Here is a 14,404-nt window from a genome sequence, read left to right as displayed (position 1 = left end):
TCCTTAAAACGATGTTGATTCTAAGAGTATGTGTACCTGCTTATTTCTATATGTACCATGCACATTGAAGCATCCTCAGAGGCCGGAAGAGGTTTCTGGTGGTCATGAACCATTTGATATATGTGCTGGGAACCACCCCAGGTCCTCTGCAAGAGCACAAGTGCTCTTAACTGCTGAGCCATCTCCCCTGTCCCTATATGGCCTTCTTTATTGATATGTTATATGCAGAGGTAGAGGAAGGGGCCAGGCTGCGAGCCTTGTGACCTGTCTTGTTACTGAGGCCAGGTCTAGGCAGAAATCTGATCTCTAGGTCTGAGAAGATTTCCTCAGGGCCCCTTGCTGCCGTCCAGCCCTCTGGAGTGAGCTCTGTCACTCTGGGGACCTTCTTTCTTCTTTGTCTGCTTCCAGAGTGAGATCTGGACACTTCTTGACCCTGTGTCTCAGATACTTAACACAGTGTCACCCACCAGAGCTTCTGATTTCCGTGTGCAGTCGATGTTTGAATGGCGCATGTAAGCTTTGGGAATTGCTGTCCGTCATCCTAACTGGTTACACACTCAGGACAAGGGTCAGGCCAGTGTCTGCTGTGGTCAGCAAGGGTTACGACCAAGCACTGGGCATCTGAGGCCATGCTAGGTGCAGTAGCTTTCAGGGCTGGCTTTTGCTTCCTTTGGTTTTGGAACCAGGGTCTCACTTTCAAGCCCAGGCTGGCACTGAATTCTTGATCCTCCTTCCTTCACCTCTCAAGCGCTGGGATTACAAAGAATTAAAAAAAATTAAATTGCATTTTGAGTGTTTCTTTGTATGCATTTGCCATGTCACTTCTCTTCTCCCTTGTGGGTTGTGGGGACAAAATTTAGGTCATCAGGCTTGGTAGCAAGTACTTTTACCCACTGAGTCATCTTAGAGGACCCCGTGGTGTTGACTAAGAACCCCAGAAGTTGGATATGGTGGTAAATACCTGTAATCCCACACTGAGAAGACTGAGGCAGGAGGATGGTGAGTTTGAGGCAATTTCTACATAGCAAGTTTTAGATCAACCTGGGCAACATGGTGAGAGCTGGACTCAGATAAACAAAAGAGCAACATACACATGTACACACATGTGTACACACACACACACACACACACACTCACCCTCACCTCTTCAGCCAGTCATCCTTCACCCAGGGGAAGCATGGATGTACCTCTGTGCTCTTGGAATAAGGTTTGCGGGCTGGATCCCGTTTCCTGACTTATAGAGTTTCCTCCAGTGACCTGGGGATGTAGGTGGCCCATTGACCCAGACACTACACTGTAGTTTTTAATTTTTCTCAACCTTGATTTTAATAACAGTTCTTTAATGCTTTAACCTCTCTTCTAGTCTATCACCCACTGTGGGGTAGTGGGAAGGAAAGGTTATTAGGATACGCGGAAAGTGGACCTGTTTAGAAGTGGTTCTTTGGAGTGACTCCGCGTTGTCAGGAAATTAGCAGTTCAGTTGCTAGGTCAGCACCGGTAGCTCGATCCACTTGCAAACACTTTACAAATATAACTGCAGTCCAGCTTGGTAGTTTCGGGATAGCAGTAATGGTGGCACAATCTAGTCAGAATATCCAGGCCTCAGCTGAATCTGCAGGGGTCAGCGGAGGGACCTGCACCAGCAGGGACACCAGGAGTTCTTTTCTGCACCTCTTTCAACAAAGTGAAGGTTAGTGAAGACGTGAGATCAAGAAGTGTTGGGGTTGGGGATTTAGCTCAGCGGGTAGAGCGCTTGCCTGCGGCGCCAAAGGCCCTGGGTTCGGTCCCCAGCTCCGAAAAAAAAAAAAAAAAAAAAAAAAAAAAAGAAGAAGAAGTGTTGCAAAGCTAGCTCTAGAAGCAAGCCCCTCTCACAGACCATTGCGTCCTCTTCATGCTCCCTCCAAACGTCACGTGTCTTCCACGGGTCTTTGCCTCATCACGTGTCCTGCCTCAGCATGAGAGTCTGAGAGACTCCATGTGAGTCTGTCTCAGCTGACATTACTCTGCCAATTGGCCCGAGTGTGAGGAAGTGGCAAGAAGCCACCAGCACGCCACCAGAAAGTTTTCTGGTGCGTTTCTCTGTATGGAGTCATAAATGGAGCACAGCAACGCCTGTAAGGTGGACCAGTACAGGGAGGGATCTTCATCACGCGTCCTTTCGTGTGCTTGCTCTAGCAAGACACCCTTTCATTCGTGTCCGCTTCAGGAGAACGCTCCTTTGTGTGTTTGCCCCAGCAAGCACTATCCAACACAACTGGCCTTCCAAAGAACCTTTACATTTCCGCTTCGCTGCCCGGTTCCGAGTTCACCTGCATCGGACTGCGAGGCAGAGCTCCTGAGGAGAGCCTGTCTAACGGTGCCGTGCCGCGGCTGCAGGTCTCAAGCTGGGTTTCATTTATGTCATCTACTTTCCATTAAAGCCTAGTGTTCAAAGGTGGGCCAGCCTCCGATAATTAATGCTTGCAGTTTGTTAGGCTCCATGTCTAGGCATTTAAAAATAACCAGAGACTTCTTGTTTATCGTGCTATAAAGTCATCGTGGGCTGGGGTGTAGCTGAGTGACAAGAGTGCTGGTCCTCACCGCACGTGACCTCGCCTTCCATTCCCAGCTCTGCCCAAAGGGAAACAGAAAAGTTGCTTTGGACGGTGGGCAACGTGGACACGTCTAGACCAGTACAGTGTTGTGTCGTCTCTTCCAGGCTATCCATTTCATACGGTGGAGTTTCTAATGTAGGCACCATTTTTCCATTTTTTTCCCCCATTCCCAAGGAACCTCACACCAGTTACTCAGCTGTACGTAAGTGTGGACGCCAGCACCAAAGACAGCCTGAAGAAGATCGACCGCCCGCTCTTCAAGGATTTCTGGCAGCGATTCCTAGACAGTTTGCAAGCCTTATCTGCAAAGGTAAGAATTGTGGCCTTTTCCTAAAAAATAACTAAATAAGAAATGAACAGAGCTTTCCTTACTTCATTTTTCTTTAAAGACAGGAAGATTATATCATTTATTACTTTTTAAAAAAAAAGATTTCCGTGTGTGAGTGTTTTGCCTGCGTGCGTACTGTGTACATGCCCGCTACCTCGGGGTCAGAAGGCTATGGCTATGTGGGCAGTAGAAACTGAGCCTGGGTCCTCTGCAAGAGCACCTGGTGCTCCAGATCCCTGAGCCACCTCTCCGGAGCCCAGAGGTGGGCACGGAGCGGGCACTAACAGGCAGTTGTTTCCCTCCCCGTGTGGATGCTGGAAACCATACTTCTGCGTCTCGTGCACAAGCAGCAGGTGCTGTTAACTGCCGAGCCCTCCCCTGTTCCACATCTTCAGGCTCTCTCTTGTTTTGAGACAGGGTTTCCCTGTGTAGCCCTGGCTGTCCTGGAACTCACTCTGTAGACCAGGCTGGCCTTTAACTCGTAGCTCTGCCTACCTCTGTCTCCTGGGTGCTGGGATTAAAGGCCTGTGCCATCACTGCCTTGCCACAAATTCTATTTTTTTTTTTTTTAAAATTGAGCAGTGTTTTATCTTCCTTTACAATTTAATAGATCCTTCTTGCGCATGGGGTGAAGCTGCTTGGTAGTTCAGAAGGATCACAGCAATGGTGTTTTCCTCACAGTGAGAAGTCTTCTGTAGGGAATGGAATGACTTGTATGACGTCACTGTCAAACCAGCAAGACTGCATTTATGTACCCGTTGTTTTTAGGATTGTTGGTAACTTGGGCACACTTTCCCCAAATCACCTTGCCTCTGTGTCACAGGGCCCGGTTCCCTCATGTTCACTTCAATGACTGTCCCTTTGATCACACCCAGGGTGGTAGACAGTGGGGATGATGGATTCTTTCTCACACCGAGTATAGACAGACAAAAGGCAGCTTTCAGCTCAGGGTGTGTGACATGGGGTTTTTTAAAACGTAGACCCATTGGCCTAATGAACCTTTCATATTTAGGTGGTTTTCTTGTAAAACCATCACCAACAAAGCAGACTTTTGTTACCATTCTCTTCCATGCCTTCTTTTTTCTTTTCCCTGTTCGAATAACTTTCAATACTTCTGTTTCTCCTTGGCCATGAACTTTGGGTAGAGGGGCCTCCCATTTTCCCCACCTTCTTTCTTTTTCCTTTTCTCAGGGTAGTCCAAACATTTGCAGTGCAATTCAATCTCTTCATTTTGTGGCATGATGACAGCCACAGAGTAGCCACCAGCGACCTCCCAGGTTCCAAAAAACTCTTAATTTCTGGGTGTCACTGGCTCACGAGCCTGCTTTGCTCAGGCCAGAATAGGCAGAGGGACAAATTCTATTTTTAAGAATGTACGTTTTATTGTTGATTGGGGGAGGGGGAGTGTGGTACATGTGCATGTGCACACACCATGGTACGAAGACAGCATTTGGGAAGTGGTTTTCTCCTTCCACTTTGTTGAGGATTTTTCTTATTGCTTCTGCTGTTGGGTAGTCCAGGCTAGCTCACTCCCGTGTTTCCAGTGATCCTCCTGTCTCCACCTCTTGTTGTAGGAGTGCTGGGGTTATAGATGCTACCACTGCACTCAGCATTGTCATTGGGTTTTGGGACTGAGGTCACTCATGTCAGGTGATTTTTACCTATGACGCCTTTTTACTGGCTTTCTGGGTTACTTACTTTCAGGCTTAGAAACTCGTCAGATTCTTGAGGAGCAAGGGGCATTTTTCATGCATTTCCGCCTTGCCAGGTTTGTCTTGAGGCTTTCTGTCCTTCTTGGTGTCATCGCTGGCCATGCATTTAAAGAGAGGAACCTGTCCACAAAGTTCATGATACAGTGTGCTGGTAGCAGCGTGCAGCTTGCCTGCCTGGGATGTCAGCAGATAATGGAGGGTTAGGTGTAAAAGTAATTTCCAGACATTTCAAGCCTCGAGCATGTGAGCTCAGAAGTGAGTGAGTGTCAGTGTGAGCTCAGAAGTAAGTGAATGTGTGTGTGTGTGTGTGTGTGTGTGTGTGTGAGCTCAGAAGTAAGTGAGTGTGAGCTCACAGGTAATTGTGTCAGCATGGAAATAATGCCTAAGAACTGTGTAAAGTCAGAGCATCTGAACTGAATGTCATGGGCTGGGGAGGTGGTTCAGTGGTTAAAGCCTGTACTTGCTCTTACAGAGGACGTGAGTTCAGTTCCCGGCACGTGTGTCAGGAGGCTTACAACCACTGTAACTAGTTATAGGAGATCTGAGTCTCTCTTCTGGTTCCTATGGGCACCTGCATTTGTATGTGCATACTCATGTGTGTGTGTGTGAATACATGTAAATAAATAATAAAACAAATCTTTCAAAAAAGTTTTAATGTCTTCTTGGAAATAGTTGGCCCTGTGTGTACTCCTTTTCTTGTTTTCATTGTGGTACTTGGGAACCGAAGCTGAGACCACATACACGCTTGGCAGGTCCTTTGCACTGAATTCAAGATCCCAGCTCTATCTCTCTGAGAACTTCAGGGCAGCCAGGGAAACACAGTGAGACCCTGTCCCTACAAAACAAACAAAACAAAACCCCAAACCTCCACACCCAGAAGCAAACATTAGCTCAGAAGACTGCGTGGCTCGTTGGCCTGATACCCTGGAGGTTACTCACTTGTTAAGGGGGTGCTTGTGATATGAATGGGGTGCTCTATACTAGGTAATATTTGTGTTTATGTGCATTTAGGTATACACGTGTGTGCAAGTCAGAGCTCGACCTTAGGTGTCATTCCTCAGGTGCCATCCACCTTATTTTGAGACAGTGTCTCAGGGCCCTGGGACTCTGATTAGTTTAGGTTGTCTGGCCAGTGAGCCTAGCTTTGCCTCTGTGACACTAGGGTTACAAGCCAGCTTGTGTGTGCTTGTTCTGGGATCACACACAGGTCTTGCTGCTTGTAGAAGCATTTTAAGGACTTCAGGCATCTTTCCAACCTTGCGCCTACTATTTAAACAAGCCAGTGTTTGCACATGGCCCATAATTCACACTTTAAGGAACATTTAATAGTTGACCTTCCCTTCTCTGTCTATGAAAGTGTTACAGGCTGAATGTTGAAATTGGGGGCGAATAAAGAGAACCATAAAGAAGCAAATAAAGAAATGGTATACTTTATTTATTTATTTATTTATTTATTTATTTATTTATTTGAGACAGAGTTTCTTCTTGAATCTCTAGCTGTACTGGAATTTGTACTGTAGACCAGGCTAGCCTCTAACTCAGAGATCTGCCTGCTTCTGCCCCCCAAGTGTGGGATTTAAGGTGTGCACTACCATGGCCTGGCTGTGATATTTAAAAAATGTGTGTGTGTGTGTGTGGGTCTGTGTGCATGCGTGTGCCACACACATGGGTTTAGCCACAGAGACCAGGAGAGGACATCAGATCTGCTGTAACTGGAATTAAAGGCAGTTGTGAGCTGCCTGACACGGGTGCTGGGAACTGAACTCAGGTCCTCCGCAAGTGCTCTTAACCACGGAGCCACATCTCCAGCCCCATGATGGGTAATCCTGGGTGTCCGCTTGAAGGATTGATTGAGAGACTCTCAGGAGAAGAAGGTGAGGTAAAAATGCAGTGCAGCTCTGGCTGGGTCAGTGAGGACTCTGACCTAACAGAGGGACTCCTTTTGGTGACAGCGTTGGTGGTTATGAGAAGCAGAAGGCGGGGCCTGTCTGGAGGAATTAGGCCACAGGGTGTGTTCTTGGAACTGTTCTCTTGCTCAGCCTTTTCTGTGTGCGCATTCCCCTCTTCCTCTCTCTCTGTCTGTCTGTCTGTCTGTCTGTCTGTCTGTCTGTGTCTCTGTCTCTGTTTCTGTCTCTGTGTGGACTTCCTGCCAGCTTTGAGATCACCTCCTCCCATTCACACCTCTCCCACCCGGGCTACTCACTGGGACTGTGTCCCCAAACAAAGCAGCCCGTCTGCTGAAGTCCCCAGCGGAAGCCACATTTCGTAAATTGTTCTTTGTCTCCGAAAGTTTGCTGAAGTTTTATGCTGGTTGTTTGTGTAGCACTGCAAAATTGATTCCAGAAATTTCTACATCTCGACGAGCCAGTGGACTATAAATACACAGACAGAGCAGAGGGTGACTTTCGGGGAAACAATACTTTTCTCTTTTGGTTTGTAAACTGCCTTTTTTCAAAGCTGGTTGTATATTGAGGTCATCCCGGAGAAGGCTGGGGCTGGAACAGCAGTGGCAGCTTGGCAGCTATCTAAAAATGAGGAATGTTTCCCAGGACCTGTCTATCTAAAAGGTAATAGAGTTCTATATGCACCTCCTTTGACTTTTGGCTCACAGACCATATAAAGAATATTAGCATCCCTATATCTTCCGAACGCCTTCCAAATCCAGGCAGCTCCCCGCAGATGCTCTGCCTGGAGGTGTTGGTTTCCAGTGGAGCATGAGTTTAAGCTCCAGACCTGACTTCGCATACACATCTTTCAGCACAGCGTTTTAAATGGATGCTTGCAAGGGCAAAATTTATATTTATTTTCTGCAAACTGTGTGCCGGTAAAGAATGGCATTGCAGACATGGTTGATGGGCCACCGGAGTCAGTGGGATTCGGTGTGGCCAGGTTACTAGGCATCACCAAACGAGAGACTTTCTGGTTGGTCCTGGCACAGAGGCTGCCTTCCTCTGCCCAGGCAGCTGCTGCTGACCTTCCGTTTTGATTTTAGGTTCGGCAGTGTTGTTTTACAGGTACAGAGCTGTGCCAGGATTATTTCACGTACAGGAATCCCATCTTAGTTTTAAGAAATTCTCCAGAAGACTTTCGTTGATAGATGACCCATTTTAATGTTTCCAATCGATTGTCAGGGTCTCACGTAATGAAGGCTGGCCTTGGACACACCGACCCTCACATAAACTTGGGTTTTGGGTGCATATATTGCTGTAATCAGTGTGTGTGTGTGTGTGTGTGTGTGTGTGTGTGTGTGTGTGTGTGTGTGTGTGTGTAACGCTTTTTACCCAAATTGTTTTCCTTATGATAGAGTCATGTCCTATTAGTTCCTGGTAAAACTGGGCTGCTGCCTTCTAACATTTGTAGTTTTTTTTTTGATGGGAGAGATTGAACTCGGGCCTCACACATGCCGAGCACACATTCTGCTACTAAGCTACTCCTCCAGCCGGCCCCGTTCGCTGCCCTGGCCTGCTGGCTGAGGCTCTGCGTACCCATCCATGAGCAAACACTAACACCCCAACCACACAGACAAGTACTGTCCGGTGCTTGATACCTGGTGAGGCTAATCCTAGACGTGGGCGACAGTAGACAAGGCAGTGGAGGGCCCTGTTCTCAGGCAGCACAGAGAGGGGGAGAGAGGATCATTTGCAGGTCGTAAACTATCCAGCATGGCTTCTTATCGGCAAGACAGAAAACAGCACCAACAAGCCAAGTTCCAAGCCCTTGCATTTCAGAAAGTCAACTTAAAAATAAATTTTTTTTCTTTTTCTCGGAGCTGGGACCAAACCCAGGGCCTTGCGCTTGCTAGGCAAGCGCTCTACCACGGAGCTAAATCCCCAGCCCTAAAAATAATTTTAAAAAATTGTTTGTGCGTGTGTCTTTGCGTGAATGTATACCACTTAGACGCGAGTGTCCGAGGGGGCCAGAAGAGTGTGTCGGGTTCCCTGGAGCTAGAGTGACAGGCGGTTAGGAGCTGCCCTGTGTGGGTGTTGGGAACCAAACTCTGGTTCTCTGGGAAAGCAGCAAGAGATCTTTTTTTTTTTTTTTTAAGATATATTTATTTATTTTATGTATGTGAGTACACTGTTGCCATCTTCAGACACCAGAAGAGGGCATCAGATCCCAGTACAGATGGTTGTGAGCCACCATGTGGTTGCTGGGATTTGAACTCAGGACCTCAGTGCTCTTAACCACTGAGCCATCTCTCCATCCCCTGAAGCAAGAGATCTTAATCATGGATAAATCTGTTATAGATATTTGTAAAGTAGTGAGAATAAGCCACCCGCATAGCTGGCCAGATCCAGAACCAAGCGGACTGTGCCACTGGCATTCAGATTAGCGGCAGGGCCAGATTCCACACAGACAAGATGTGTGAGCTGAGGCTCGAGTGTAAGCGAGCCAGGGGCCTGTGTGTGGTCTCCAGGTCCTTCTCTTCTCCCTTGGCACTGCTGAGCCCAACACCTCTTAAAGATTTATTGTTTTTAATTATCTATGAGTCTGCCTGTACGTCGGTATGGGTGTGCAACTGCAGTGTCTGCAGAGGCCGGAAAAAGGGTGTCAGAGCCCCAGGAACTGGAGTTACATGGGGTGGTGAGCCGCCTCACATGGGTGCTGGGAGCTGGACTTGGGTTACCTGCAAAAGTAACTCCACTTTCAACTGCCAAGCCGTCTTTCCAGCCCCTGGGTGATTTATATAATTCTTCCATTGGTATCTTGTTGGCCAGACTCCGTTCCTTAGCCGCACTCTGCGTGAGGGAGCCAGGAAAATGTGCCCTTTTAGCTGGGTGGCTTGCTGCGTGCACCAAGCTGACTGCTCAGAAGGAGGGGCTTGGCCTGGAGGCTGAGGGCAGTTTTGCTGTCTACAGGTAAGCAACAGCCGTGAGGGCAGGGGAGCAAAGAACGAGGGAGATGAGGAAGGAGCGTTGCTGGAGAGGGGTGGGCATGGCTGTGGCTAAGGGACTTGTTGAGCAGGTTTGAGGGCATAAAAAGCTAGGCACGTGGCGTATTCTTAGAATCCCAGCGCTGGGGAAATGGATATGGGTGGATCCCAGGGTCCCAGTGGCCAGCCATCTTATCTCCCTTGCAGAACTCCAGGCCATCCATTGAGAGATCTGTCTCACAAAACACAGCGAGGGCTGGAGAGGTAGCCAAGCACTTAATCACTTGCTGCTCTTCCAGAGCACCCAGTAGGTCCCAGCACAGCACCGACAGCATTGGCTCATGGCTCCAGGCATCCTCTTCTCTCTTCTGTCATTCGTGGGTGCTGGCCTCATGCACGCAAGGCTCCTCCTCCAATCCGAGGTAGAAAGCACCTGAGAAATGACACCCGAGGACGCTCTCTAGCCTCTGCTTTCATCCATATAGATGAGCACACATATGTACATGTGTGTACACACAAAGTTGCATATGCACCTGTATGCCAATTCTACCCCCCCACCCCAATACACAACAAAGAAATAATCAAAACGAAAAAGGGAATCAATTCATTTAAGGGGGAAAAGAATAAGCTTAAATATTGGAAATATACAAGGTTGTTTCCTGAAAATACTAATTTTTATTTTATACGTATGAGTTTTTACCTGTACGTCTGTGCACTGTGTGCATACAGTGCCCAAAGAGACCCGAAAGTGTCAGATCGTTTGGGACAGGGATTACAGACAGTTGTGAGCTCCCCAGTGGGTGCTGGGAATCAAACCTGGGTCCTCTGTAAGAGCAGCAAACTGATAAGACACCTCTCTGTTCATTCATTCATTCATTCATTCATTCATTATTCATTCATTCACTCACTTACTGAAATGTGGTCTGACTGTGTAGTCCTGGTTGGCTTGGAACTGGCTTTATTGACCAGGCTGTCCTCAGACTTAATAGAGATCCCCTGTCTCCACCTCCCAGGTGCTGGGATTAAAGATACGTGTAACCATGTTCATTTTTTGTTTTGTTTTGTTGTTGTTGTTGTTGTTTTTTAAAGGCTTTTGTAGCCCAGGCTGGCCTCGAACTCAGTTTGTAACCACGAATGACCTCCTTCCTCTAGTAGTTTATGCCCTGATGTTCATCAGTGATGGAGTGTGACTTGGAAATAAATAAATCCTCTCCTGTTCCATTCTGACCAAATGTTGCTTTTGGACTGGGCATTTCCTCACAGCAAAGAACGAGAGCTAGAACAGGATTGGGGCAGGAGGCAGAGGTGTGGATGACTCAGCTTAGCCAAGCTATGCCCGGAAGTGAGCAGGAGGAAGTCTTCAACCTGGTAAGAGGAGAGGACAGCGCACCGCCGGCCTTGAGGGCCATTCTACCCGTGTAGTGAGAGAAGGGAACCAGAATTTTGCTCTCGTTTTACTGCTACCCTTCACGGTACAAAAGCAATCGCCTCTGTGTGTGCTTAAAGGTAGAGAAAGCACCTAATGTGTGTGTAGACACAGGAACACTTACACAGTTGGAGGTCTGCGCCGTGAGGGTCTCTGTGCTGCCTGGGCATCAAGTGAATTACACTGGGATAAGGGGCGTGGGCTGCACCTTGAGGCAGGCTTTTCCTGGTCTCAGCGATGATGGCAACTGTGGCCCTTCACCACTCACAGTGGCCATTAAAATAAATTTATTGTCTGTGTGTGAGTATGAGTATGTGTGTGTCTGTGTGAGAGTGTGTGCACATGCACAGATCTGTGTCCTCACTTGTTCAGAGGTCAGAGGACAACTTTTGAGTTGGCTCTCTTTCCACCATGTAGAATATACTCGAAAGTCGTGAGGCTTGGCAGCAAGCGCCTTTTACCCCAGAGGCTGCCCCGCTGACCTCGGTGGCTTTTTTTCTTTGCTGATGAGCTCTCTTCATAACCTTTAATTTCTTTGCAAGTGCGATCCTTCAAGACTGCTCATCTCCAGGCCTGTTTTAAACTTTGAGCCCAGCCAGCCAGCCCCATTTCGGAGATTAGAATCGAACTCCCTTATGAGAATCATCATGTTTGATTTATTAAAAGCAGAGTTTAAGGGAAAAGGGAAATTAAAAAGAATGATCAGGAGCTAATTTCTTTGGCTGGTTGAAGCCAGAAGGAAGGAAGCACTTTCTCAAATTGACATTTGAAAAACCATTCTATTAGCGCTTTCGGGAAATGAAGATCCTAGAGACCGTTTGGGGGTCTGTTTGATTTATGGTGATTTAAAGATAACTCGCACCTCTGCTGAGGGCCTGCAAGGAGGCCCCACGTGTGGGGAAAAGTCATTCGCCTTCCCGGGAATAAAAGAATGACTCCATTAGTCCTTGAGGTACTGGGTTGGAATAAATACCATTTATATCCAGTTATTTGTTCTGTTCCTAAATCCAGCCACGCAGTGGGGAGAAATGGGTTGTCGCTGGGACCAATCACAAACGTTCGGTTTCACATAAAGAGCAACCTTTGGAGTTTATGTGGTACTAGGGATGGAAGGCAGGGGCTTCATGCATGCCAGGCAGACTCCACTGTTTCCTCCACGTCACCCGAGCACAGCCCTCACATAATCACAGCCTCTGCAGCCTCCTTTGAGCCTCTCCTTCCCCCAGAGATGAGGCTGGGTTTGCTTTTGTTTCCCATTCTCTGAGGATGGGCGGGAGGGCTGGCTGGGGTTAGAAATGGAGGCGACAGGAGTTCACCTGTTTGTTCTGAACCTCATAATCTCGTAATCTCTAGTAAGAACGCTAGTCTATGGAATCGTCACCTGGTCCTCACTTTAGGAGTGTTTGGTGTTTATTGTGGTAGTTAACCATCCATATACGGACTACATTTCAGTTCTAGAAGGTACAGTTGGATCATGCTGTACACAGTTCGATAGGTTCTATATGTGTACTTGTGTGCATGTGGGAATATTTATGTATTTATGATTGAATTTTTGTGCTGAGTTCGGAACTTAGGGCCTTGTGCATGTCAGGTGAGTGCTCTACCACTGAGCCACACCCCCAGCCCCTCCCTGGGGGATTCTAGGCAGGGGCTGGACCACTGAGCCACACCCTAGCCCACACTGGGGGATTCTAGGCAGGGGTTCTACCACTGAGCCACACCCCCAGCCCCTCCCTGGGGGATTCTAGGCAGGGGCTCTACCACTGAGTCACACCCCCAGCCCCTCCCTGGGGGATTCTAGGCAGGTGCTCTACCACTGAGCCACACCCCCAGCCCCTCCCTGGGGGATTCTAGGCAGGGGCTCTACCACTGACCACACCCGTAGCCCCTCATTGGGGGATTCTAGGCAGGGGCTCTACCACTGAGCCACGCCCCCAGCCCCTCCCTGGGGGATTCTAGGCAGGGGCTCTACCACTGAGCCACGCCCCCAGCCCCGCACTGGGGGATTCTAGTCAGGTGCCAACCGTAAATCATCCCCTAGCCCCTCACTGGGTTCTACTGCTGAGCTATCCTACATTTCTAACAATTTATAAAAACCTCTTGTTATTATGCAGACAATTTTATCTTTTGTTTCAGGAAGGGTTTCCAGATGTATAGCCTTGAACTCAGGGTCCTTGTGTTGTTACCTGAACACTGAAATCGTAGGCACTTGCCACCCTGGAATTGTGTGTGTGTCCATCTTGACTCAGTGCTGAGTGCTGTTTTGTTCCCGTGTGTTTCCTGGAGACACTGAGCTCATTTCCTGGTCATGAGGCTGTCCATCTCATTGTGTCTTTAATCAATGCTATTTAGTATCCCTCCCTCTCTCCGGTTTGTTTTCCTCATCTGTTTGAGTGGAGGGGCTTAGGAGATGGACCTGTAGCATCCTTTGGCTAGTAGTCCGTCCTCTGTGTTGTTCCGTAAGGAATGCCCCTTAGGAAAGCGATCTGAATGAAGGCCCCTGGCTGTAGTGCTCTCTGCTTTTCCTCTTGGCTTGCTATCACTTCTGATTCATCTTGAAAAGTCAGGCTCAACAGTCTGTCCCCACAGTCACAGCTCAGTATAAACTTCATAGGCTCACTTAAAGGACAGTCAACTTCTACTAAGTGTTAGTTTTAAACTTGTGTGTGCACATGTGCATGTGTGGGTGCAATGCCTGCAGAGGCCAGAAGGGGACGCTAGATCCTTTGAAGCCGGAGTTACATGTGGTTGTGAGCGACCTGGTGTGGATGCTTGAAATTAAAGTTGGGTCCTCCGCCAGAGCACGGGTGCTTTTGACTGCTGAGCTGGCAGTCCAGCCCCCTCTTAAAATCTTTATCTGATTGTTAATGTTACATTGTTTGTAGTTGAGCGCCTCAGGACACATAGTGTTTAATTAGTCTTTTTTATTTTTGAGATCCAGTCTGAAGCACAGGGACATTTTTTGACTTAAGTTAAAGAAGCCAAACAGTTCTAAACTCTAAAATCTTGTGATTAAACAATCAAGTCCCAGTAAGGGGGTCATTTTCTCACTATTTGGAACTCCGACATCGGGCCTGGCTTAAGCAGTAGGTCTGGACAGTAGCCCTGCTTTCGAGGTCATTGGTTTGTCCGAGGGACGTGTGTTGTCTGGTCACCTGGCATTCCCGTCAGACTGAGCCTGTCGTGGTAGTTTGGGGAGACCTGCGATGCTGTGTCCAGTGTCGAGCTCTCACCCCTGTGTCCTCCGTTCTTCGAGTCCCGCTGCTTCTGTCCGTGAGTTTACCGCAGGAATGATGGATGGGCTGTGTCTCTGGGAATACAGCCAGGGAATTGGCTTTTCTGTCTATATCTTCAGACACACAAGTGGAAGTGATGGAGCCGATGCGGCATCTGGGCGGGGCTGCACCACGAGCACCTGATGATTGATTTTGGTGACACTGTCCGCTGACCTCTATGTGGTGCTCTGTGCTC

General features: G+C 48.1%; 1 protein-coding gene across 1 annotated transcript in view; it reads left to right on the top strand.

Annotated features, from left to right (window-relative positions):
• The window catches only part of LOC116885544 (S-adenosyl-L-methionine-dependent tRNA 4-demethylwyosine synthase TYW1), an 83,442-nt gene that overhangs the window by 40,811 nt on the left and 28,227 nt on the right, over positions 1-14,404 (top strand). Inside the window, exon 13 of the mRNA XM_032886838.1 lies at positions 2,769-2,904. Within this exon, the coding sequence (XP_032742729.1) occupies positions 2,769-2,904 (136 nt within the window). The remainder of the gene's footprint in view (positions 1-2,768; positions 2,905-14,404) is intronic.

This window comes from Rattus rattus, chromosome 16, assembly GCF_011064425.1.
Source record: "Rattus rattus isolate New Zealand chromosome 16, Rrattus_CSIRO_v1, whole genome shotgun sequence".
Classification (NCBI taxonomy): domain Eukaryota; kingdom Metazoa; phylum Chordata; class Mammalia; order Rodentia; family Muridae; genus Rattus; species Rattus rattus.
This window is presented reverse-complemented; position numbering and strand designations above follow the sequence as displayed.